At 35.0% G+C, this 26,985-nt stretch overlaps 4 protein-coding genes across 4 annotated transcripts; 3 read left to right on the top strand and 1 right to left on the bottom strand.

Moving 5' to 3' along the window:
- The first annotated feature begins 15,417 nt into the window (after positions 1–15,417).
- LOC145065802 (N-(5'-phosphoribosyl)anthranilate isomerase 1, chloroplastic-like) lies at positions 15,418–17,566 on the top strand. The gene is made up of 6 exons (XM_079012888.1): positions 15,418–15,652; positions 16,136–16,199; positions 16,365–16,415; positions 16,518–16,888; positions 16,971–17,134; positions 17,216–17,566. The coding sequence occupies exons 2-6, from the start codon at positions 16,190–16,192 to the stop codon at positions 17,439–17,441; spliced, it is 822 nt and encodes a 273-aa protein (XP_078869014.1). The 5' UTR covers positions 15,418–15,652; positions 16,136–16,189; the 3' UTR covers positions 17,442–17,566.
- A 190-nt stretch (positions 17,567–17,756) lies between these two features.
- Positions 17,757–20,436, bottom strand: LOC145065801 (omega-3 fatty acid desaturase, chloroplastic-like). Its single transcript, XM_079012887.1, has 8 exons — positions 19,703–20,436; positions 19,506–19,595; positions 19,298–19,364; positions 19,116–19,208; positions 18,790–18,975; positions 18,372–18,452; positions 18,124–18,261; positions 17,757–18,043 (listed from the first exon to the last, which is right to left on the bottom strand). Exons 1-8 carry the CDS (start codon positions 20,176–20,178, stop codon positions 17,879–17,881), a joined length of 1,296 nt encoding a protein of 431 aa, XP_078869013.1. The 5' UTR covers positions 20,179–20,436; the 3' UTR covers positions 17,757–17,878.
- Positions 20,437–24,142: 3,706 nt separating this feature from the next.
- On the top strand, positions 24,143–25,574 carry LOC145066671 (uncharacterized). Its single transcript, XM_079013955.1, has 2 exons — positions 24,143–24,540; positions 24,632–25,574. The coding sequence occupies exons 1-2, from the start codon at positions 24,143–24,145 to the stop codon at positions 25,572–25,574; spliced, it is 1,341 nt and encodes a 446-aa protein (XP_078870081.1).
- Positions 25,575–25,691: 117 nt separating this feature from the next.
- LOC145066670 (uncharacterized) lies at positions 25,692–26,636 on the top strand. The gene has a single exon (XM_079013954.1). The coding sequence runs from the start codon at positions 25,692–25,694 to the stop codon at positions 26,634–26,636; it is 945 nt and encodes a 314-aa protein (XP_078870080.1).
- The last annotated feature ends 349 nt before the right edge of the window (positions 26,637–26,985 follow it).

Raw genomic sequence — 26,985 nt, 5'->3', positions numbered from 1 at the left:
TGCAATAAGTCATTTTTTAAGTTAAATAAGTCGTAGGTGTGACGCGCCTGGTAAGAGCGTTGGGTGCCTCTGAATTTTTCAGTTTGCCCAATTAATTTACCCATATAGTAGGCGTTGGGTGCCTGAGAGGGAGTGTGGAGCTCCTTTAATCCAATCTGTTGACCTTTTGACTTTTTTTTACAAAGTTTGACTTTTAGGTAAACTTGTTGGGGTTGAGCTATAAGCTGAGTAATGAGTATGGAATTTTATTTGTTATTTAGGTGGTTCGTGAGACTGATCTATACGAGTATTCGTGCATGCAATGATGATTCTTTAGTCTTATGTTTAGGTGAGTTTTCACACTGTATTACGTGTGACATTGTATATCCTTTGTATGTTAGGATGTATGTACTATCAGGGAACGAGTATGCTTAGCTAGACTAGTAGGGTTTTACTTGTTTGCTTTTATGTTTAATATGCTTTGTTTGGGCTGATGACAAGAACTAAACATGTCGTGAGTCGGACATGACTGGTTGGGGTATTCTTAGTGTTGGTTGATTGTTGAATGAATTCCCTATGGGTAGTTTAAATCAGATAACTTTAGAAGTCTTGATTTGGCCTTATTGCCTATTCTCGTCTTATAAAGGCATTAGGTTCAGAACACCTTTTCGGCTGACTATCTTATTTTCTGACTACTTATGAGTTGATCCTTCAATATTAGTAGTCGTGTTAGATGGCATTTTATGCATCTTTTATATTAGTTTTTATTAGTGTTTCGCATTATATTTTATGCTTTTTCTAGCGTTGTAAAAATTCCGATTAGGTCTCGATTAATCTCCGATTAATCCCTAGGCGCTACTCGACCGATTAGAAAGCGCCTAACGATTAATCCATGCATACAAAATGGCTGAAACAGTAGAACCCGATGAAATTTCAACACTTTGAAGAAATTATATCTCAATAGAAACTATTTGAGGTATGATTAGTGTTGTATTTATCATATTGACCTATTTTGTTATGATGTTAGTGATATTTATGAACTTTTATATGATATTAGTCATATTTAATTATTTAAAATCTAAAAAATTAGCAATTAATGGTCCCCGATTAATCTCTACCTAGCCGATTAATCCCTTAACCCCAGCCTACCGACTAGCTAACGTCTAGTGATTTTTACAACCTTGGTTTTTTCATAGGCCTTAGTTTAAATAATGTTTAACTCATGTTTATCTCTAGAATTCTCGTATTGCTCATGTTTTTACGTTGTTTTTAGATATTTCGAGTGGAGCAGTGATTTGGAACCAGTTTGGATGCATATTTGGAGCTTAATAGAGTTAGAAAAAACTTAACGAAGTTAGAACCTCGGTTTAATTTGCTGAAACCGAAGAGTTCATGTACGATACTTGTATTTTAGAAAAAAACACGATCACATTTTTTCTGCTGTGATCGTGCTTTCTGTTCACAAATATTTTGAGCCAAATATCAATTTTCGGGGCCTTGAAGCACTTACACGATCGTGTTTTTGGCAAAAATGTCCGAAATGGCAACGTACTTCTTTAAACGCGAAAAGCAGGACTTCGAAGCATAAATACGACCGTGTTTCTTCAGAAAACATTATCGTGTTTTCTAAAAAAAATCGTCTGATGTTGCGGGCTTGCGTATAAATACTCCATATCTTATCGGTTGAAACCCTAGACATTCCCAGACAAACATAGACGATTTTTTGGGTGATTCTTCTTCGTTTCCATCAATTTTTAATATTTGACGACTGTGGATCAACTCTTTCATTTAGTTTATTAAGATTTAGTCATTTGATTTCTTTTTTTATTGTTCTATATCTGATTTTATGTCCGGCTAAAACACTAGTTTTCAATTGTGACATCCCCATTTTCACAGCCAGAAAAGACCGATTTGTTTATGCTTTGTTTTTAAAATCAGAGTAATCTTTTACAGAAAACAGTTGCGGCATTTGTCCCCAAAACAAAACATGATAAGAATTTATCAAAACATTTCTTTTAAGAAATGTATTTTCATTATATAACAAAATCTCGAGATGTCATGTTCAATACAAACCAAAGGCATAAACAGAACAACATAGACCTTACACAGTTAATTTGTAACGCCCCGATTCTGGTATGTTGTTTAATATTATTATTTCTTCAAGTTTCAAGAGGGACTCGACGAGTCAGAGGCCCGACTCGTCGAGTAGAGGTGGGATTTTGAGCACGTTTAAGTTGGCGACTCGACGAGTCCATATCCTGGACTCGGCGAGTCCATCAGTCTGAATGAAACCCTAAATCCCCGGGTTTTGCACCCTATTTAAGCCATGTTATCAGCCCCAACCTCGCCCCATTCACCCTCATAGCATCATTTAGCAAACCCTAACCTTTCCTTGAGCATTTTGCGCATTTCTTATGTGAATCTTGAAGTTTTGAAGAGAAGAAGGAAGCTAGATCCAAGGGAGTAGAAGGAGATCCAAGACCTTGCATCTATTGCAGAGTTATTGAGGTAATAATCGGATTTCCTCTGTTTCTATGATTGATTCTCCTTTGTTGAATCACATTTAGACCATTTTATCCATTTCTTAGCTTATTTATGGTAGAGAAATCGTATTGGGGTGATTGGCCTTCGGTTCTAGCCATGTTTCAGTCCCAAAGTAGTGGATCTAACACCTTTATGGAGCCATTTTGCTTGGAAGCCCTAGATCTACTCCTTTAAGTGTCTTTTTAGCCTTTAAATCCCTTTTCATGCATATGTACATGTAAAGTTGGAAACTTTACGTGGTAACTAACCTTTATGAACCCAAATCTATAAGTTGTATGCACTAGATTTGAGCAGAATCATCGGAGTAGTGTTGCATGCAACCGACTCGACGAGTTGTTCTTCAGACTCGGCGAGTCGAGTCGCGAGTCCCCAATTTCTTTCCCTTTTATGTGTCATGCCGAGTGGAACCAGTGATTTATAGGTGGACTCAGTGAGTCGGAGATCGGACTCATTCATGGAAGGACTCGGTGAGTCAATGCCCTGACTCGGCGAGTCCAAGGCAATCTTCATGCCTCAAGAATAGACTCGACGAGTTGTTCATACAACTCGGTGAGTCGGATGCAGATTGATTGAGTGTTAGTATCGAAGAGGAACTCGTCGAGTCTATGCCAAACTCGACGAGTAGTAGCGAGCAGAAGCAAGAAAGTGAGAGTAAGGACTCGACGAGTTGGTGACCCAACTCGACGAGTCAGGTCAACTGTATGTTGACTTTGACCAATAGGTTGACTTTGACCTGGGGTAAAATAGTCATTTTACCCTCATTATGATTATCAGTATTTGATTGAGTGTACTTATGGGAATTGTAGCCGGGGTGAAACCGGAGCCGCAACAGACAGATTCCGGAGCAGTTCATTCAGCAGCTAGACTACGAGGTGAGTTTCCTTCCAGTAGGAACGGGTCTACAGCCACAATGTCGGCCCGATTAGCTAGCAGTAGTTTCCGGACTTCGGTCCGATACAGTAGATAGTGTGTTTGATGCCTTCGTGGCTCAAACAGGATTTATGAGTTATGTGTTCCGGGCTACGGCCTGATGCAGTATGCAGTATATGTGTTTATGCTAGATGATATGTGTCATGCTAGTTGATATGAGTTTATGCTATACTATGATAAGTCAGTTACGGACTTTGGTCCGATGCAGTTAGTTCCGGACTCCGGTCCGATGCAGTCAGTTCCGGACTCCGGTCCAATGCAGCTAGTTCCGGACTTCGGTCCGATGCACGGGACAGGGTCCCAGTTAGTTTCGGATTTTGGTCTGATGCAGTCTCCGGACTTCGGTCTGATGCAGTGGGCAAGGCCCAATATGTAATTTATATGTATTGCATGGTGTGTGGTAGTTTGGGGGAGCTCACTAAGCTTCGTGCTTACAGTTTTAGTTTTGGTTTCAGGTAGTTCCGCAAGTAAAGGGAAGAGCTCAGGATGATGGCATCGCACACACCACAACTTCAGTTTTTGTCCTGGGAGTTTGTTTTGATACTTACTTTGATTTGATACAGTTATATCATGACATTTTATTATGGTTTGAGATATTTGACATATGGTTTTATGATATGACGTTCAGTATATGATTTTAATTATTATTAAAACGAAAATTTTGGGCCATATTTCGGGATGTTACATAATTATAACTACGGGCCTATAATCCTTATCTCTCGTTACGTCATCCAACTTATGCTCTTGTGCCACAACCTGTAATACAAAGAAAACTGAATGGGTCAGGCTTGGGAGCCTGGTGAGCATATAGGGTTTTCAACCCACAATCTTTTATATATATATATATATATATATATATATATATACATATATATATATATACATATATATATATATATATATATATATATATATATATATATATATGTTCAATCATCAAACGATCATTCCAATTATCCATCCCCATTATCTTCATTACTCTTAAGGGTCTACCCTAAGAGTCATTTATTCGTTCACTCCGTATTAGGCACTAAGACAATAGTTGCCAGGATTATTTATTAGGCACTAAGACAATAGCTACCAGGATTCTTTATTTGGCACTAAGACAATAGCTGCCAAGGTTCTTTCGTAAAGCACTAATTCCATAGCTGCTCTGGCTCATTCATCGGGTACTAAATCCATAGCTACCAGTGTAGGTACTAAGTCCATAGCTACCAACATTTATCTAACAGTACTAAATCCATAGCTACCATTGTCTATCTAATAGTACTAAATCCATAGCTACCAATGTTCGTCTATACGGTACTAAATCCATGGCTACTAAGGTTCATCTATACAGTACTAAATCCATAGCTACCAACATTCGTCTATACGGTACTAAATCCATAGCTACCAAGGTTCGTCTTTCGTCTCATCCTCAAACTCATTCGTCATCACACACCAACTAATTCGTCTACCCACGTTCTACCCAACATATTTGTAGATATAACATACATATACAGTTTAACTCATTTAAAACCTATATAAAACATTCATTCCACGCTTATCTCAAATAAACAACAATATATAAACACATAACACGTATTTCATAGCAAATACTTAATACTTATGTGTTAGAATAAAGTAACTATACACTCACACATAACATAGATGTAATATATTCAATCGATACTTGTATTAAAATCGTGTTTATGAAAGGGACTATACACTCACTTGGTTAGACGATGCTCGGACAACACTATAGCTCTAAGAGTAGTATTCTTCGGTGAAACCGAGATCACTTCGCCACCGGGCTTCTTGCGGGCAGAGCTTCGACTCGGAAACTCTTTTCTTCTCGGGATCTTCAGGCTTCGGGACTTGCTTCGGGTCTCGGGGTTGATACCGGGGCTTCGGGGGTACTTCCTTGCACGTAAATCGAGGTAATATGGGTGAGAGAGAAGAGATTTGGCAACCACAAACGGTTGCCCCTTAAAATCTATTTATAGGTTTGTTTTCTCATTTTCCACGTCGTGGGCACTTTTTCCATATCGTGGGCTTGGTCGTCATTGCATGCGTCATCATCCACTTGCTCTGTCAGGCTCCAGAAGGCGTCAGAAGCCATGCCACGTCATGGGCACTGTTTCCACGTCGTGGTCTTTGACAGTTTTGGGGTTTCGCGCCCCGAACTTCAGAAATTCATAACTTTCGGATACGAACTCCGTTTTCGACGTTCTTTAAATCAACGCGTAGGTAAGAACAAGATCTACAACTTTCATTTAGACTCCATCAGCTAATTTTGAGTTTATTTTGATTATATTATTTTTAGTAGACCGGGACAGGAAAACTCCGTTATAAACTCATAACTCCTTCGTCTGACGTCCGTTTTCGTCTGTCTTTCCGTCGTTGCACTACTATCGATGAGATATTCAATTCTCATTTAGATTGTTTCGGATAAATATCACTCGATCTCATATTCGAACTTCGGGCTGTACACTGCTAAGCCGAAACTTCGAAAAATCATAACTTCCTCATACGAAGTCAGATTTAGACGTTCTTATTACTCGCGGTTTAACGTATTCTACGACTTTCATTTAGATTTATAACGCCAAATATAGCTCTAACGTAAATTCACTATTTACGTCGCGTTGTGTCGTGTCGGTTCTTTCGCGAAACTTCGACAGGTAATAACTTCTTCGTTATAACTCGGATTTCGGCGTTCTTTATATGTACGGAATCCTTGTAACATATACTATAACTTAGTTAAGATTAATCCTTCTAAATAATCTTCCATCAAAAATTCATTTTTGATGCTTATCGTCTCTATATTGACTAACCCGGATCTACGGGTGTTACATCAATTCTGCAAAGATTAGTACTTTTATGTAATTAATCACTAAACCTGGCTTTTATTATCTGATTCTATCTAATTATTTATAGAATGTCTGATTTTGATTTTTTTTAGATTGATCACCAAATTTAGGATTAAATCAATCTAGTTAATCAGTTGTTAAAATCTGTAATTGTTTTGGTAAACTGATAATAAGTAATAAGTAACATATCAATTCCGTGTTGGGATTTGACTATGTTATAAACTGGAATTTCATATTTTTACATTTTCGAGCTTATGAGAAGTATTGAATATTGTTGGAAATTTCACACAGATCATAGTGCTGATTTTCTAACTTGATTAAGAGCTTGTTTAATTAGATTAGTAAAAAGTTAGGATTAACTAAAGAGTTTTTTTAGTTAATTAACTAGGTAAAAAGAACTTACTAGAGCTTGTTACTAGTTTTTAGTACCAGCTTAGATATAATGTATCTTAAATAACCATGTATGTGTTGATTGCATAAATAGGAAAGTCGTAGCAGAACTGAAACATTTTTTATTACTAAATTTCATTTTGTTTATTTTCACATCTATTTTTAGTTGTAATTCACAACAAAACATCCAATTTCTTTTTATTTACTGTTTATTGACTAGTATGTGTCTTATGCAAAGAGACATTGGCTTTTAAGATGTGTCCCTGAGGATTCGACCCTACTTCCCTACGCTACCCATTAGTGCAACCAAACAGTGATAATTTATTTGTTTAAGACGTATGTGATAGCGTTTTAACAAGTAGCTTTTGTATGGTTATGGGACGGTTGAGAACTGGTGGATGTATGATGGTTGGGAGCCGGTAAGGGTAGGATGGCAGCATGCCAATGATTGTATATGTAATGTTGATATGTATGCTTGATAGAGATGATGACGGATCAACTATAAAGCCGATTGTCTTACTTGTATGAATTGCATGTATGGTGAGATATGTGGTATATTGGGAAACTTATTAAGCTTTATGCTTATGTTGTTAAGTTAAATGTTTTTAAGGTTGTTCGAGGGAAGAGTGCGACGTGACTGTACATTCGCATAAAAGATTTATTGTTATTGACTTTCGTTGGTTTTTATAAATTAACTATGTTTCGTAAAGAAAGGATAATATAATATGTTTTTCAGGAATGTGCTTAAATGTTTAATTTGGTTTTAAATGAAAATTTTGGTTGAAATTTATGACGTATCAGATACAAGGAATAAAAAAATTTATAATTACCATTATGTGATGGCACATGATGTTAATTAAGGGAATGTGATAGATGATGTTTACCAAAAAGCACCTTTAGACAGTGTAGAGCACGTAGAAGATATATGCAGATAGGCACAATCAGACCTGGAGTTCTAGGTCGGGGACACGGTACTCCTGAAGGTGTCATCCTGGAAGGGTGTTATCTGGTTCTGGAGGCGGGGCCAGTTGGGCCCTAGGTATATTGGCCCGTTTCGGATTATCGCCCAAGTGGGCAAGGTTGCATATCAGTTGGACTTGCCCAAGGAGCTCGAGCAAATCCACAATACATTTCACGTTTCGCAGTTACGGAAGTGTGTGGATGACGAGTCGATGGTTGTATCGCTAGATGATATTCAGATTGATGAGAGTCTGAATTATTTGGAAAAGGCCATTGCGATTTTGGACAGAGAAACGAAAGCCCTTCGGAACAAGGAAGTGAAGTTAGTAAAGGTGCAATGGCAGCACCGAAGAGGCTCTGAATGGACCTGGGAGTCGCAGGATGAGATAAGGAAGCATTATTCAGACCTTTTTGCATCAACAGACTTCGAGGAGAAGTCTAGTTCAGGTGAGGGAGATTTGTAACGCTTGGTCCATGTATTATTTCATTTCTCAACTTTGGGGTTTTTGTGGGAACTCGACGATTTGGGGAGCTCCAACTCGTCATGTAGATACTTTTGTGTCTGCGGGTTTTAAGGATCAAAATCGACGAGTTGACGACTAATGATGAAACCCTAATTTTAGGGTGTTGCATCCTATTTAAATGACTTAAACCCTTTTGGATGGCCTCCTTACCATGCTCCCTGTCTAGAAAACCCTAGATTTGTGTTTCATCTTGCAAGCTTGTGTGTGGTGAGCTTAGAGCGTTGTTTTTGGTGATTCTTGAAAGGAACTTGGAAATGGGAAACATCTAGCTTGGAGGAAGGACCTTAGATCCAGAAACTCTTCTTCAAAGGCAACATTTTTGAGGTATAAAGTCGTCACCTTGTCATGTATTCATCTAGATCTCTTTACTTGAAGTTTAAGCTTGATTTTGGGGTTTTTGGTTGAGTTTTCCAAGAAGATGAGGATTCCAGGGGCTGATAAATTAGATCTGACACCTTCATGATCTCTCTTGGCTTAAAGTTGCAAACTTTATTGGTCCCTATGTCCCATTTATGCAATAAGATCATTATAAAGTCATTAATGAGCCTTAGAGTGTGTTATATCATGCATGGACATAAAAGTTGGAAACTTTACGTGATTTCCCAACCTTGGGACATCAGATTTGTGTTTTGGGACGTTGTTGTGGGAGTTTTAGGTCTTAATGGGTCAAGACCCTCTTTAAAGAACCTATAGTTTGAGTTTGACGCCTTTTGGATGGTTCTTGAGGGTAAAGCTGGAAACTTTACCCTTTTTGACATCATTTTGGAAGAGATATGAGGTTTGGGGCCCTTGGATCTATTGAAAACAACTTAATGCATTAAGAGGTTGGATTACAAGCCAACTCGGCGAGTTCATTGGTGAACTCGACGAGTTGATGGGATTTTTCGCGATCTGATTAAACAATAGGGAAACTCGACGAGTTGAAGAGACAACTCGACGAGTCGTGTCAACTCAAGAAGTTAAATTTGACCTTTGACCTTGGTTTTTGACCAAGTTTGACCTTTATGGGTTTTGGGGCATTTTGAGTTGCAATTAAGGAAATTGTTTCTGTTTTAGGGTTGTGTAGAGCGGATATTGTAATCCCTATCTAGTCAGCTTTCGTGCAATATTGAGGCGATTCTTCTCACCACCCTCATGGGTCTAAGGCGCCAAGGCTAACACATTAATTGATATTAAGATGTTTGGATTTGGAATGTGTAATGGTTTGCTATTTGATTTATGAATAGATTTATGTAAAGACCATGGGGGAGCCCATGACACTTGGCAAGACCATGGGGGAGCCCATGGCATGAAGGTATAAGACCATGGGGGGAGCCATGACATTCCATTGAAGACCATGGAGGAAGCCCATGTAATTGGGAAACTCACTAAGCTTGTGCTTACAATGTTATTGAATGTTTCAGGTACTTCTATTGTTAAGGGCTAGGGCCCGACTTGATGATGTGGCATGCATTCTCTAGTGTTTTCACATTTAGCTCCTTGTACTTTGAATTTAAAAAATAATATGGATATGTATTGGGATTTTTGTACTTCCTATGGATGAGGTTTACGGAATTAAAAGTTTAAAAATTTTCTGAAAAATTGGGATGTTACAGTTTGATTACATCATTTTTGAAGTGGTAAGTTGGTCATATTTTTGCCACTTCATTTATTAGTGTTGCATAAGCTTGTTGACCGTGTCCTTTGCTGACTGTCACCTCATTTATTAATGCCATATAAAGCAAAATGAACAATTATATTAGAAAAATGAGCCACAAGCAAGAATTTTAAAACAAACACCTAAAAAATTAAGAGAGAGAGATTATGAAGTGAGGCTTAGAATCATCATAGATTCTTTTTTGCTTCTCACTCAATTTAGAAACTTCAGTATTCATGAAATTGAATAAAAAACAACCGCATCCTTTTCGCAAGTTCTTGAGGTAATGTTAAAATGGGCACCCAAGAATCTGAAAGAAATTGCAAACAGTTGCATCTTTCAGAAATTGAAGGTTTAGAAAAATTATTTCAATGTTCTAAGTTTTAAGAAAATAGATTATAGAAAGTCAGTGAAGACTTCTGAACCATAAAGTTAACGATTTTCCTGTTGGTTGATGATTGGAACCAAGATGAAGAAGCACATAAAATGAAAAAAATTATGTTTATGAGATGGAAATTACTTACTTGTAGTGGTTCAGGAATCATGATTCAGAATTATCAGCAAATTCAAATCAACATGAACATCGACTTTCAGAGTTGAAACTATTGAAGGGGCGTTGTAGGTGGATGGAATTGGTGGAAGGCGGTACTAGAGGTAGGTGTCACTGGTATTAGGCGGAGGAAGAAATGGTGAGGAGGAGGTAGAATTGATGACGCTGACTAGAAGGAAGATGATCGATGGCATAGAGGGAGGAGGAATAAGTGGTTGTCTATGTGAGGAAGAAGAATGTTGATTTAGTTTGTTGACATTGGTCTTGTTATGGTGGAGGCAAATTTTAATAGGATTAATAAGAAACTGATCCCTAAAATAAATGGATATTACAAGTTAATTTGGGATATTAATTAATGTCAAATATTGTGGATGTGACACTCAAACCGAGTAAAACAAGTCCAGGGGACTAAATAGACAGGTTGCTGTTAGATGCCATTTTTTGCATCTTATAGGGTAGTTTCTTCTCCGATTTCAACGATTTATAAAGATCTGAAGATTGTGGATCATCTCCATCAAGTAGATTAGTAAGATTAGTTTTTTTATGCTTCTTTTCATTTGTTTTTATCATATTTTAGCCATGTCTAGCTAAAACCTTAGTTTTCAGTTCTGCAAAGACGAGTACTTTTCATGTGACTAATCGTTAGATCTGGTTTTTTATTTGTGTTTCTATCTAGATTCTTCAGCTTTGTTCTTAATGAATGTTTGAGTTTGATTCTTCTTAGTCTGATCACCTAGCTAGGGTTTTAACATTCAAGTTAATCAATTATATACTATTTAATTGTTCTTGTCAACTGGTAATAAGTACCAAGTAATAAATTGGTTCCGTGTTTGGGATTTGACTTTATTATAAACTTTAAAAATCATATCTTTACGCTTCCGAACCTGTGAGAAGTATTAGATATTGTTGGGAATTTTACATAGAACCTAATGCAATTTTTTCCGATTTAATTAAGAACTTGTTTAATTGAACAGTAAAAATTTAGGGTTAATTCAAAGAGCTTGTTTTGATTAACTAATTTAGGTAAAAGAGAAATTACTAGAATTTGTTAGTTTTTCTTAGTACCAGCTTAGATAGAACGCATCTCAAATAATCAGATCTGGAACAATTACATGATTAGGAAAGTCGCAGCAGAACTGAAAATTGTTTTTTATATTGATTTTCATTTAATTTAATATCACTGCATTTTCAGTTTTTACTTTAATCGAAATCCCCCTTCCTAATAATTTTTGTCTTGACTAGATTGTGCTTGATGCAAAAAGGCATTAACCATTAGGTTGTGTCCCTAAGAATTTGACCATGCTTCTTTGTGTTATATTTTTAGTGCAACCAGCAGTGATAAATTTATTTGTTTAATATGTGCGCGACAGCGTGTTAACAGTTGCGCACGAGTTTGTGCTATATTTTTAGTTCATATATATATATATATATATATATATATATATATATATATATATATATATATATATATATATATATATATATATATATATAGGGTTAGGTTCATGTGAGACGACCTAATTTTGTGAGACCGTGAGACTTATTTTTTTATTTTATTTATTTATTTTTATTTTTTTAGTTAATTCAAGTTCCGAAAATAATATTTAAAAAAGAATTTTTTTGATTTTTCCATTTATTTTTCATTTTAAAATTATTTTTAGAATATGTACAGTGTAATATTCTATTTAGAATATTTCATGTATTTTTAAGAAAAATAGAATTTTTTTTATTTTTTTTAAAAAATTTTTTAGTTAATTCAAGTTCCGAAAATAATATTTAAAAAAAGAATTTTTAGATTTTTCCATTTATTTTGCATTTTAAAATTATTTTTTAGAATATGTCAGTGTAATATTCTATTTAGAATATTTCACGTATTTTTCAAAAAAAAAAAACGGGATTTTTTTTTATTTTTTTTAGTTAATTCAAGTTCCGAAAATAATATTTAAAAAAAGAATTTTTAGATTTTTCTATTTATGAACCTGAACCTATATATATATATATATATATATATATATATATATATATATATATATATATATATATATATATATATATATATATATAAACCTTAAAAACTTCATAAAAGATTTTTGTCATTTCCCCAAAATATAATTACCGTCACCTTGAATGCAAGATTTGAATACCATAAAAAATAAAAATATGATGCCTAATTTTTATAAGATCTCAGATTTATTACTTGTAATATTATGTTACGTATTAATTATTTTTTGGTTATATATATATATATATATATATATATATATATATATATATATATATATATATATATATATATATATAGAGGTTCAAATGTTTTTAGCAAATATTGTATGCCTAAATGCTCCAATTAGAATTTAGGAAAAAAGAAATCATTAATTAAATAATAAAGGGTAACTTAGTCATTTTACCTTTATAAACCAAAAATAAATGTTGTATATTTGGAAAATCATTAAATGAGTATCACATATCCTTTTTAAATCGTTGTTCATCTCACTAACCCTAATCCCTGCTCTTTTCTTGTTTCGATCGGTAGGCACATGAGAGACCCGATTTTTCTTCCTCCATCTTCATCAGATCGAGAAGGCATCAGACGATTTTCACCTTCGTTTTTTCGGCGCCGTTTGTTCCTCCGATGACGGATTAGCTCATGGCTAGTCTTAATCTGTTCGTCTCTTCTTCCTTATTCTGTGGATACTGTTGGTGTTGTTCTCATGGAGGGGTTCCTCCTGATTTGGAACCTGATGTTATTATGAAAAGAAAGGGAAAAAATGCGAACCCGAGAAACAAGCTGAAAATCGATTCTGGTCAGGCTTCTAAGTTACCATCTGATCCTCTGAAAGCTAAATCAGTCACTCTTCTTGTCAATAAGTTTGAATCAGAAGTGAAATCTCCTGTGATAAAAGGATCAAGTGATGTGAGTAAATCTGAAGGCCCTAGGTCTGGAGTGAATTTGGTGGATTCCCTTTTGGATGTTGGATGTGATGCGATTTCTATTGAGAATAAGGGCTTGGGATTGTCGAGTGGTTCTGAGGGTGCTGTGATGGGATCGAAGATTTCTTCTAAAGTGGTTATGGCTGATATCGCTGGTTCTCCAATGGTTAATCATGTCATTCGCAATCCAATTAAGGAGGATGGAGTGATAGAAGGTTTGAGCTCCCCTGTGCTTGAATTTGAAAAAGACATTGAGCAACTAATTATTTATTTAGTGCCTACCAACTGTTTGTTAAAAATCATAAGAGACAAGATTTTTGTTTTTCATGTTTTTCACAGGTTTCAAGATTGGCCAAGGGATAAGCTGTCATTATTGAGCATTTAAAGAAAGTTTCATGTTGCATACCAACTACTCGATAAAATGCTTAAATCAGGTTTCTGGATTTTCTATCCAATCTTTTTATATAAGTTCAACTATTTTTTTTGGCAAATATAAATGGTTTCTTCATAAAGGTTTTTGTTGTAAGTAAGGTGTTTAACAAAACTCTTGAATCAACTTTGTTTCAATTGTATTATAAATTGTTTTGCAGGACCATGGAAGTATCAAATCTGTTAATTTTTTTATTCATTTGATTGTTAATAACTTGAGAGGATAAAAATATGTTAATTTTTTTTATTCATGTCTTCCGATTACGGTTTTGGTTAATTATTTATATGTTGATAATAAATTCTGCTAGAATTTTACTGTTTTATTTTGATAAAATTTTAATATTTATATGTTGATAATGTATTCTAACAGAATTTACTGTTGCATTTTAACATAATTTGTGATAGAAATGGCTTGAAGAATGGTTTGAAGAACTGATGGGAAATGTTTTAAGAATGAATTAAAGAATGATCACACTCAATGTTTAAGAATGTTGTTATTTTTAAAGAATTACACTTGTTATTCTTTCAGAATGTTGTTATTATTCAAAGAATCACAATTAATTTTTGGTATATTATTAGTTAAAGAATCTATTTTGTGTATTCTTTTCAGAATGTATTTAGTAGTTTATGATTGACATTATGTTATTCTGACAGAATATGTTAGAATGTAGTTATTTTTCAACCTCGGATTTCAAAACTTTGTTATTATTTAATAATATTCTAATAGAATAAAATTCTGAAAGAACATCATTCTAACTAAAAAAAATATTATGACAGAATAAATCGGTTATTTTTACAAATTATGTTAGAATTAAAATTGAACTAATTTAAAAAAATCATATTTTTAAAATTATGAGAATTAATTATCCATAAATATCCAAAAATTTCCTTTTATAATTGTAGTTAATTGTCCAAAATACATTTTTGCTAAAATTTGTGTGATTATATGGTACATGTTATCCCATTGTAATATCATACACTCTCAAATCATGTTCATTGATGAATTCCATCCGTTGGTCCAAATTTGTGCATTCTGGCACACAATAAAATAACATAAGGCCTAAGCGCATATATATATATATATATATATATATATATATATATATATATATATATATATATATATATATATATATATAATTGTTACTTGTAGCTTTATGTTATGTATAAAAATTGATGTAAGATAATTTTGTTAAAATCTAATCAAGAAACCTTTTCGAAAATCTATATAAATTTGCAAAAGAAATATGTTTGGATTTTTTTTTTTTGTCTAAAAGTAATGTAATGAGATAAATCATTTTTCGTATCAAATATTATACTAGTATGATACTATGATATAAAAATAAGGTAATGGATCAAGGCCATATAAGTTAATTTAGCACTACACAAAGCATAAAAAGCGTGGTACACCTAAAACATAAAACCAACTCACTTCTATTCTTTGAATCAAAATGGTTAATGACAATCACTTGAATACTTGATTCACATTCGTTCGTTATGACTTATGATTAGCTACATTTTGTTGACTGTATTTTTTGTTAATTAAATATAATACATTTTAAATTTATCGTTGACACGTCACAAATACTCCATATTAGAAAAAGCTTAAATAGTTTAATCATTTAAATAGCCCGTTAGCCCAATTTCCGTGAGCCCAAGGTTTAATCAATTTGGGAATCGGCTCTTACTTTGCCAGTTTAATTAATCCGTCGAAGTCGATTGTGAAGACGTGAATCTAAGAAGAACCAGAAGGTTCCACTCCCTCAGCCCCTGCCCCGCCCAGCACCTCTGCCGGCGTCCAGCTCCACAGCCTCCTGCTAATTCTCTTCCTTCCGCTGCTCAACGCCGTATGTCATCTCCACCCCTTTGAAGCCACCGGCCGGAGACCTTCGATAGCCAGCCACAGCTACACCGTCGCGACCCACCTCAGGTTCCATTCTTCTTCCTTTTTTCCGGCTTTCTTTCTTCTTGATATAAAGTTATACCAAATTCATCGTTATCAATTAATGCTGGTCGATTTCTTCCTTTTTTTCTCTGCCTTCGATAGCCACAGCTACTTGTTTGCTACTTCTGATTTGCTGGTCATATATGATATCAAATGTGTTTGTTGTTCATATGTGATATCTGATGTGTATAGTGTTCTGTATCTTTAATTAGATGTTTGAATTTGTGTTGTTAAGGCCCATAATGAGGGTTTTTTATTTGAGTTGGGACGGTTGGCATTGCAGGCAAGCTGTTTGATCAAATGCCTTAGAGGGTCTATAAGGGTTACAAATGCCTGGGAGGGATGAGTGGACATATTTGCCCTTGTCCCCTGTTTTTATCATGTTTTTAAGGATTACAAATGCCTGTTTTTATCATGTTTTTATCAGAAACTTTGCAATTAATCTTTTGTCGATCTTCATCCTTTCAGTTTCACTGCGTAATTTCACGTTCTTTGATCTGCATTTGGGATCCAAACAATAAGATGATCACAGGTGCATCTGCTTCTTCCATTGTAGTTCAACTGCTCGATCAAATACCCCTGAGGAAATTGTTTTGCTTTTACATCACTTTTCTCTCGAAAACCCTTGTTGTATTTCATTCCCGTTGAATTTCCTTTGACTCTGACACTCACGTATGCCCTATATGATGCAACGTAGGATGCCAATATCAGACTAGAGGCCTTCTTTTGCACAAATGGCAATACCCTGGTACGTTTTAATTTTATACTCTCGTAGTCACAAAAAGGAATATGAATTGGAAGTTCTAAACTCATATCAATTTCTACTATTTCATCTTTTTTGCAAATACAGGTTTGAGGAAGACAATATCACATACATTACACGCAAGGTTTTTGAAAAAGAAACCAATAAGTTGTTCAATACATCAATCGATTGAAATCTCCCCTGTTGTTGACAAGAAGAGGGATGAAAATAAGAGACCATTGGTTAAAATGTGTGGAATCACATCAGCTAAAGATGCAGCTCTAGCAGCAGAAGCTGGAGCTGACTTTATTGGAATGATCCTTTGGCCTAATTCAAAACGTTCAGTTTCAATATCAACTGCAAAAGAAATCTCAAAAGTTGCACGTGAATATGGGGCAAAGCCTGTTGGAGTATTTGTTGATGATGACTCCAACTCTATTTTAAAAGCTTCTGATGATGCGGATCTTGAATTTGTGCAGGTAGATTATCAAATATAAAATATGTATATATAAAATTCGGATTTTTATTCATTTGATAACATGCTAAACCTGTATTTTACAGCTTCATGGAGATGGATCACGGGATGCATTTTCTGTTCTATCAAAGGAAAAACAAATTGTTTATGTTCTTCATGCAAATGAAGATGGTAAACTTCTCAATCATATATCAGATGGAGATTGTTGTTTGGTAGATTGGATTCTGGTGGATAGTGCAAAAGGAGGAAGGTATTGTTTTGTGTTATTATCAAATATATCTGCAACATTAAATTTAGTAACAAGTGGTTGGGTGTGGGTGTACATTGGCAGTGGTAAAGGATTTGACTGGTCAAAGTTCAAGCTACCACCAATAATGAGCAAAAACGGGTGGCTATTGGCGGGAGGGATCAAACCAGAAAATGTAATTTCAGCTCTTTCAATCTTAAAACCAGATGGAGTTGATGTGAGTAGTGGTATATGTGCATCAGATGGCATTCAGAAAGATAAATCACGCATATCATCTTTCATGACATCTGTAAATTCTGTTCAATATTAATCATAATCCATCAAGAAAAAAAAAACATGAAAATGTGCTCGTTGTCTGTAACTCTTTTTTGATTTCATGTCAAATCAATGGAAAGCAACAATGAAACCTTTCTATTAATTGATATTTCTCAATTACTTGGGTGGTGTTGTATTTTATTAATTAAAGTTTGGTATAACAAATGACCCCACGCCTTTTATTATCATGTCCTTTTACTCAAATATTACGAAAAAAAACAAACATGGTTTTAAGTGGTCCACTTATCATGTATAGATTCATTTGTATCCAAAGATAGACAATAATGGTCCTTTAAGATAGAGATGTATGTGGACAACAATATTCCTTTTTCCTCTATAAAAGAAAACGTACTTTTAGCTTACATGTGTTACAAAATATTAACATAATAAATTTATGGGGGATATGAATGTAATTATACAAAAGAGATTTGTTCAAAGCGTGGGGTCAGTTTGATAGTATACAACATCCCCTTCGTCACTCACATAATGATCTTTTTTCATACTATTTGCAACAACTCCAAGCAAATGGAATGGAATTGGCCATGATTTCTTTGGCTCCCTGTAATATTCCCCAAGCACTGGTTTTGCAGCTTCGGTCTACATTATCACAATTCAATTTCTGTTAATATATTTACTAATTAATAATATAATAAATTTTATAAAGAAAGAGTACTTACTGCCTCTATTAAGTTATAATGTGGGATTTGAGGGAAAAGATGGTGTATGACATGGGTTCCTATGTCATGATGGATGTTATTGATCCATCCATAGTCACGATCAAGTGTTGTTAGCCCTCCTCTTAGGTAACTCCATTCCTGTTGTGTTTCAAATTGAAAACAATATAATATAAGAAATTTATTCTAGTTTGTTACAATAATTAAGATATAAAGAGATTGAAATTTAGGGTTTAGTTTAAAGTTCAAACCTTGCCACGGTACCATGGGAGCTTGTCTTCATGACCATGGTGATGCAAGTAGGTTACTAAATCGAGCCACATCACAAATCCCTGAATTTAAATCACAAATTTAGTTAAAATATTCATAATAGTAAAATGGTCATTTACTATGTCTGGATGTAGATTTAGATACCGACACATCATTCATTTGCATTTTGGATTTAGATTCAGACAGTTCATTCAGCCCAAAACAAAACAAACAGCTGAAATTTGGAACAAGTGCTATATACACAAGACGTTTTTTTTTTCTTTGGATTAAATGAATTGTTTGAAAGTGAGTAAATAACCATTTTGCCCAATTGCGTGTATGTAGTCCAATAAACAATGCTATATACAGTTTGAGAGTTTAGATTAAGTCCATTACATAAAAGAGAAAAGAGAAACTAACCAAATAGGGGATGCCATAGAGTTTAAGTACTTGAAGTGGGCCAATTACAAAGGACAAACCCACAAGAAGGGCAGCCATGGCTGTCCAACAAACGGTTGATGTGATCACATCTTTCTTCTCATTAGGCAGAAATAAATCGCTCTCTGGGTGAAAATGAGACCCTTTCTTTCCTGGACTTCGACCCCACTGATATGATATAATTTGAAACCCCAAACATAAGTTAAAATAAACATAAAAACAAAATAAATCAAATGGTTAAATTTTAAAAGTATCAATTATCAGATTTCTATTAAATATTATTATATGGTAAACTTGATAAGGCTCACCAGATAGAAAGGGTATGCAAGCATAGGGAAAGGCAAAGTGAATCTCAACATGCGAGTTGCCGTATCTAAACTTCTATAAATCTTCTCAGATAACTTTTTTTTTAAAAAAAAGCACAAATTTCAAGAAATTAGATTGTGTTATAGATATAATAAAAAATGAAAATCTATATTACTAAACTCACTGGATGCCAAGATTCATCATTCTCAACATGTCCATGGTTTTGATGATGAGTTCTATGGCTAATTCTCCTATAAAAAACAATCATAACAATTAAAAATAATAATAATAATCTAATAAAAAGTGAATATGAGTAGACATGAATAAGGAATTATTTGTTGAAGTTAAATTCAATATTACAAAAATGAAAAAGGAGTAGGAATATAATATACCATCCATGGTAAGGTACAAGAATTGAAGAATGAAGAAGATGACCAACTACACTATTGAGTTTTGCATTATTAGAAAAGCTTCCATGGCCACTGTTCAACCAAAAAACAGAATCATAAATACAGAATTAAAAGCTAAAAACAATCATTTGTTACACAAAAAGATGATAAAAAAGAAATTAAAGAATTAGCTATCATACCAATCATGGCCAAGAACAAAAAGAGCCCAGAACATTGTTCCTTGAGCAACCCAATACAGAGGCCAAACCACCATATTGTTAAAATAAGCCGCCGCCGCCGCCAACCCAAAAACCACCACCACATCTCTTAACACATAACTCATCGACTTCCATGGATTCTTCACCCAGCAATGTTTTGGGATGGCGGCTCTGATGTCAGCCAATGTAAAGGGTGGTGGTGCTCCGGGGTTGAACTCACTTTCTCCGACGTTAATCTTTTCGTCTTCTTCTACAAATTGGACATCCACCGGCGCACTCACTTTCAGTGCCCACCTCCTATCTCTTGAAACCGATGAGTTTGGCCGGAAAATCTTTGACGACGTCGGAGCTATTCTGATTGAATTCGGAATGGGGGAACTTGAGATTCGTGTTCTGGGATTAGAATAAAGTCTGGGAAGTGGTCTTAAACCACATTCTGATAACACCCAGGTAGCCATTGGAGATACCCAGATGATGAAATCGAAAAACCAGAAGCTTTTCAGTAATGGGTTTGTCTTTCTAGAGAGAGAAAGTGTGAAGAGAGGAACTGTGTCTGTGTGTGTGTGTGTGGAATTGAAGGTAATGAAGGTGTTCTTGAGGAGATAAAACGCCCACGTCTTCTGAATATATCAGATCTTTGTCCGTGTGGGTTTTCAATCACCTCTCTCCTACTCTATGGCTCTCCTTTGCTTCCAGTTGACATCTTATATGAATCTGGATCCATACATATATATATATATATATATATATATATATATATATATATATATATATATATATATATATATATATATATATATATGTAGTGTTTGTATATATAAAAATCCAATGGGTCTCTGTTTCTACCCAATTTCCTTACTCCATTAGATCTGCTTTTGATAAGTCCATTTTTTCTATATGGTGTGAAAAAGTGGAACGTGAATTTTGTGTGTGAAATTGGAGAAATACTAAATATGATTCGGTTTATAATAATTGAATAAATTACAAGTAGTTACCGATGACGTTTCTAAACTCTCAAGGATTATACTTTATTAAGTTGTGTTATCGTTTTATATTTGATTTTTTTTTTTTTTTATATTTGTCGTCAAATAGATGTAGGGTTGTGTTGTGTACACATTTTTTAAATTTAGTTATTTAACTATTAAGCATGGGTAATAAGTAATGAATTAATACCATTTTAAATAAAATGTAATGCACGTTTTTCTCGATTATTGGAGGAGGCAGAGTCCAAAATTAAACACGACCAGAAGTTGCTTTTCAGTCTCTGCGTTGCGGCTGCTCATGAACGTACGGGTCCAACCGTCCAAACCGTGTGAAGGACTGTTGAATTCAATCAAGCTTCCTCCAACTCCAACATCATTTTCTTTTCACTCGGTGACGACTGCCGAGAAATAAAAGTGTCTTCCTAAATAAATGATAGTAAATCTTTATATTTATATTATGTTAATAAGTAGTGTCGAAAGAGTTCATTAATTTAACCTTAAATAAAAACAATTTTTTATGAAAATTGTTAGAAATAGATTAGATTTGTTGTTAATTTTTTTTTAGTCTAACGGTATGGTGTGTGCCTAGATCGAATGTTCAAGTCTCACTTGTGACATAAAAAATGTTATTTAAAAGGTTATCAATGGAATTCAAACTTTGATTTTATACAAGTTGGGGAGATATGGTGTGCACATTTGTGTAAGATAACTTTGTTCTCGGTACGACCAAAATGGCTGGAGTCAAAGAGATTGTGTTGCAGCCTAGTGGGGATCATGTTGCTCGGTCGGCGGTCGAGGTCGAATTTAGACAAATTTTGACAACACATCAATTTCAGTTTTGAACATATAACTTTCTAAAATTTCTAAAAACCTCCATTTATGTGTAATTGTTATTTATACTAATAATCAACAATATTTTGGACATATAGAAGAACTCACTCTCTCTCTCTCTCTCTCTCCCTCTCTCTCTTATGTGTTTAGAATTGAAAGTGTTCATGGATTATGGTTTATGTTATCTAGAATGTCATTTCATATTAAGATATTCATATGCAAGTTAGATATCTAACTTAGAAGATCATCCTTCTACAAGTGGTTTGATATTTTTTGCTTAGAGTAGGTGTTATTTCTTGAACATCTAAAAAACAAATTTGTATCACAAACTTAACAATAGGATTTAAGTTTGTTGTATTAGTTGCACCCACTAAAAAGATGGAGTGGCTAAGGAATTAGGTTTATGTGATTTTTTTGTGATCAAAGCTGATTGAACATATTTCTATCCATTATAATAGTATTGTCACTTTAGTTAAAACTTATAGCGAATTTTATAATGGCAAGTCTAGACATTTGCGAATTTTATAATGGTTACGGAATTAATCATGAATGGTGTGGCTATCGACGTTTCAGATCTCTCTATGTAGTGGTCGGCCTTCTAGAAGTTTTGCCAGAAGCGACTAGTCGCTTCCCGAATGCTCCTTTCCGATTGACGACTTCTGGTGGAGATGGAGAAAGGGGGAGATCGATGATGGGTTGCAGATCTAGCTAGTTGTCTCTCGTTTCTTGGGGTGATTTTGGGATTCTATGAATCTAATGATGAGGAAGGAGGAGATACAACATGAATCTCGTTTTTTTCGAAGATATGGTTTTAGATCTGACAACGCAGACAGTGAAGGAAAAATGACGAGGAAGGAGGATATGCACCATGTGTAACGCCCGTAGATTCGGGCTAGTCAATTTAGAGACGATAAGCATCAAAAATGACTTTTTGATGGAAGATTATTTAGAAAGAGTAATCCTAACTAAGTTGTAGTATATGTTACAAGGATTTCGTACATATAAAGAACGACGAAATCTGAGTTATTACGAAGACGTTATGACCTGTCGAAGTTTCGCAACAGAATCGGCACGACACAACGCGACGTAAATAGTGAATTTACGTTAGAGCGATATTTTGCCTTAGCGATCTAAATGAAATTCATAGAATATGTTAAACCGAGAGCGTTCATAAAAAGAACGTCCAAATCTGACTTTGTATGAGGAAGTTATGATTTTTCTAAGTTTCAGCTTAGCGGTATGCAACCCAAAGTTCAAATATGAGATCGAATGGTTTCTAACCGAAACAATCTAAATAAGAATCGAATATCTCGTCGATAGTAGTCCAACCGTAAAAAGACAGACGAAAATGGACGTCAAATGAAGGAGTTGTGAATTCCTAACGGAGTTTCCCTGTCCCGGCCTACTAAAAATAATATAATAAAAATTAAAGTCAAAAACAACCAACGGAGTCTAAACGAGAGTTGTAGAGCATAATCTTGCCTACGCATGGATATAAAGAACGTCAAAAACGGAGCTCGTATGCGAAAGATATGAATTTCTGAAGTTCGGGGTGCGAACCCCGACACTGTGTCAGAGTTCATGACGTGAGCACAGTGTTCACGATGTGAGCTCAGTATTTATGACTTCTGGAGCCTAACAGACGCAAGTTACGATGACGCACCTGATGACTACTGAACTCACGACGTGAATATTTGAGATCCACGACGTGAATCCAGAAAAATGGCCCTATAAATAGAAACTGAAGGGCAGCCGGCCATGGTTGCTAATTCCTTCATCCTCTCACTCCCGACAGTGGCGAAGTATTTATAGGGCCAGGAGGGGCAGTGCCCCCCCCCCCTGATTTTTGGGCTAGAAATAGAAAATACACTTACAAAAATTTAATTCCAGGGCTGTTATCTTCAAACTTGGGCTTTGGTCCCTCCTGAATCAGACTCCAACTCTCCAAGCCTCAAGTGACAAGTCCAAATTCTCCAAGAAATATTCAGAAATCACGTTCGATTCTTGTTCTTCCTCAATTTCATTGAGTCGCCACTCGCCAGTGTTCACTGTTGTCGCTGCTATCGCTGATTCACTGCTGCCTGCTGTCGTTGCTCGCTGTTGGCCAGTCGGTGTCAGTCTTGCCATCGCCCATCGCACCAACACCAAAAATCAGTTATGGCGATCTTCTTCTTTCTTTTATAGTTCACTTGTTCTTTGTTCTAATTGAATGTTGTGCTACACTGTTGCTGCTGTTTTTGAGTTTCTCCAGTTCTCCTGACTCCTCTTTTCTCTCGGTCCTGTCCAAACTCCAAATTAGGGGTTAGAATTTCTCCTGTCAATTTGTGAATTTGGTTTATCACTTAACAGTATTCAATTATGATTTGGTTAGCCTTCTAGTCTATTTATTGTAAGCTGTAGGAATAGAAAAAAAATTGATTTTGTTATGCTTCAAACAAAACTAAAAACAAAGATGAATGAAAACCATAGACTATTTTTATAAAATTGATTTGGTTGTCAATTTGTCAATTTGATTTGGTTTTACTTTTCAGTTTTCACACACTGCTAATTGTTAAATGAGTTATTAGTTATTATTCTAATTTTGATTTTGATTTTTATAGATATAATCATGGGAAAGATGAAAACCTTAGACTATTTTTACAAAAGAAAGGCGGATGATAAAGAAACTAATCATGAAAGTGAAGAGAGTAAACATCACAAAGTTTCAACAAGTGAGCCACAACCGCAAGAAACGGAAAATCAACAAGAGAATGGGCCACAACCGCAAGAAAATGATAAACAACAAGAGAATGAGCCACAACCACAAGAAAAGGAAAATCCTAATGAAGTTGATTTGAAGAATCTAGAAAGAGATCTCGCTAAACGAAAGCACATGTGGGATTATCCAGTTAATTTAAGAGAACAAGTGAGACGAGCTTATCTGAATTTAGGACCTTTCCAAATACATCTTAAGGAGTATCAAGCTAAATGTTCAACAAAACATCCTCGTAGATTCAAATATTCTTGGTTCAACATTTTCCCTGATTGGCTAGAATAATTCTTCAACAACACATGCTTCTTATTGTTTTATTTGTTATATATTTAATGATAAACCAAGTGTGTGTCATGGTTACGATGCATTTACTGTTAAAGGATTTGACAATCAGAAAAAAGTTAATGATGGGAAAAATTGTGCATTCTTGAAACATATTGGTTGCTCACAACATAGAAATGTTGTTGCATTTGTTGAAAACTTGATGAACCAAGCAGCTCACATTGAAAATATCATAGTGAAGCAAAATGAAGCACAAATATTGAAGAACCATTTACGCTTAAAAGTGTCAATTGACACAGTTCGATGGTTGTCCTTCCAAGCTTGTGCTTTACGAGGACATGATGAAACTCTTGATTCCAAAAATCTTGGTAATTTTCTCCAACTTCTAAAACTTCTAGCATCATATAATGATGAAGTTGCAAACGTTATATTAGAGAAAGCTCCTTATAATTCAAAGTATACTTCTGCGGACATTCAAAAAGAAATTCTTAGTATTACTGCAAATAAAGTTCGAAAGCATATTCATAGTGAAGTGGGGGATTCATACTTCTGTGTCATGGTTAATGAGTCACGAGATGAGTCTAAAAAAGAGCAAACGACGATAGTTTTGAGATTTGTTGATGTGGAAGGAATCATACGGGAAAGGTTCTTGAATTTGGTTCATGTTAGGGATACCTTACCATTAACCTTGAAAACAAATATGTGGAGACAACTTTTACACTATCAATTTGATGTTAGTAAAATTCGTGACCAAGGTTATGATGGTGCTAGTAATATGAGAGGGGAATGGAACGGATTACAAACACTTGTTCTTGAGGATTGTCCTTATGCATATTATGTTCACTGCTTTGCTCACAGATTGCAACTAGCCTTGGTGGCTGCTTCAAGGGAAATTATTCCGGTTCACCAGTTTTTCACAAACTTAATTTTTACAATTAACGTAGTTTGTGCTTCCAGTAAGCGTCATGATGAGTTACAAAAAGCAAAGGCAACTGAGATTGAATAGTTATTGGAACTAAGTGAAATCGAATCAGGTAAAGGATTGAATCAAGTTGGGACATTAAGAAGGGCTGGTGATACACGTTGGGGTTCTCATTTTCGTTCCGTATGTAGTTTGCTTAACATGTTTGCTTGTACTCGTGTTGTTCTCCAAGGAATAATTGATGACGTATCTACTACTTATTCTCAACGTGGAGATGCTGATGCAGCTTACTGTTATCTGAAATCATTTGAGTTTGTGTTTATTCTTCACCTGATAAAGGAAGTAATGGGAAAAACTGAAATACTTTCTCAAGGTCTACAAAAGAAATCCCAAGATATTCTTAATGTCATGGAGTTAGTTTCAGCAACAAAGGAGGGTCTAAACTATTTTAGAAACAAAGGATGGGAGTCCTTACTTGCACAAGTAAAGTTTTTTTGTGAAAAACATCAAATAAATATGCCAGATATGAATGCTCCATATACTTTTACTCGATACCGGCCTCGAAAAACAGACAATCATGTTACTTTTGAACATTTTTATCGAGTGGATCTGTTTACAACCACATTGGACAAACAGTTACATGAGTTGAATAGTAGATTCAATGATCGGTCAATGGAGTTGTTAAGACTTAGTTCTAATTTAGTTTCTAAAGTGATTAACGTTGATCAAATTTGTCTTCTTGTTGAGAAGTATTATCCTGAAGATTTTACGGAGCAAGAGAGGATTCAATTACGATATCAATTGGAGATTTTTAATATTGATATCACAAAGAATCCCAGACTAAGTGGTGTATCAACTATTGTTGACCTATGCAAGCGTCTTGTGGAAACTCAGAAACGTGAGACATACTATTTGCTTGATAGAGTGGTTCGGCTAATCTTGACACTTCCAGTTTCTACCGCAACAACAGAGAGAGGATTTTCAACAATGAAAATATTCAAGAACCGTTTTTGCAATAAGATGTCGGATGATTTTCTCGCAAACAACTTGGTGATTTACATAGAAAGAGAAATTGCCGAAAACATTGATTCAAAGTCTGTAATTTATGAATTTAAAGACATTAAAGGTCGTCGGACTGAGTTGTAATTCTTTTTCTAGGTGTTTTTGGTGTTTATTTGTTGAAAACAATTTTTTTAAGAACGTTAATTTCAATTTATAATACTTTCGCCCCCCCCCCCCCCTAGTTAATTGTTCACGCTTCGCCACTGACTCCCGATACCCTATCTAGCCCTCTTAAAGTACCCCCGACGCCCGAAGCAAGTCCCGACACTCCGAAGAACCGTGAAGAAAAGAGTTTCAAGCCGAAGCTCTGCCCACGAGAAGCCCGGTGTGTGAAGATATCTCGGTTTCATAGAAGAACTTCTATTTGAAGAGTCGTAGTGTTGTCCGAGCATCGTCTAACCAAGTGAGTGTGTAGTTACTTTCTTCTAACACA

Source organism: Lactuca serriola, chromosome 8 (genome assembly GCF_051521515.1).
Source record: "Lactuca serriola cultivar US96UC23 chromosome 8, Lser_US96UC23_V15, whole genome shotgun sequence".
Lineage (NCBI taxonomy): Eukaryota > Viridiplantae > Streptophyta > Magnoliopsida > Asterales > Asteraceae > Lactuca > Lactuca serriola.
Note: the sequence above shows the minus strand (reverse complement) of the source record. Positions and strands in the feature narration are given on the sequence as shown.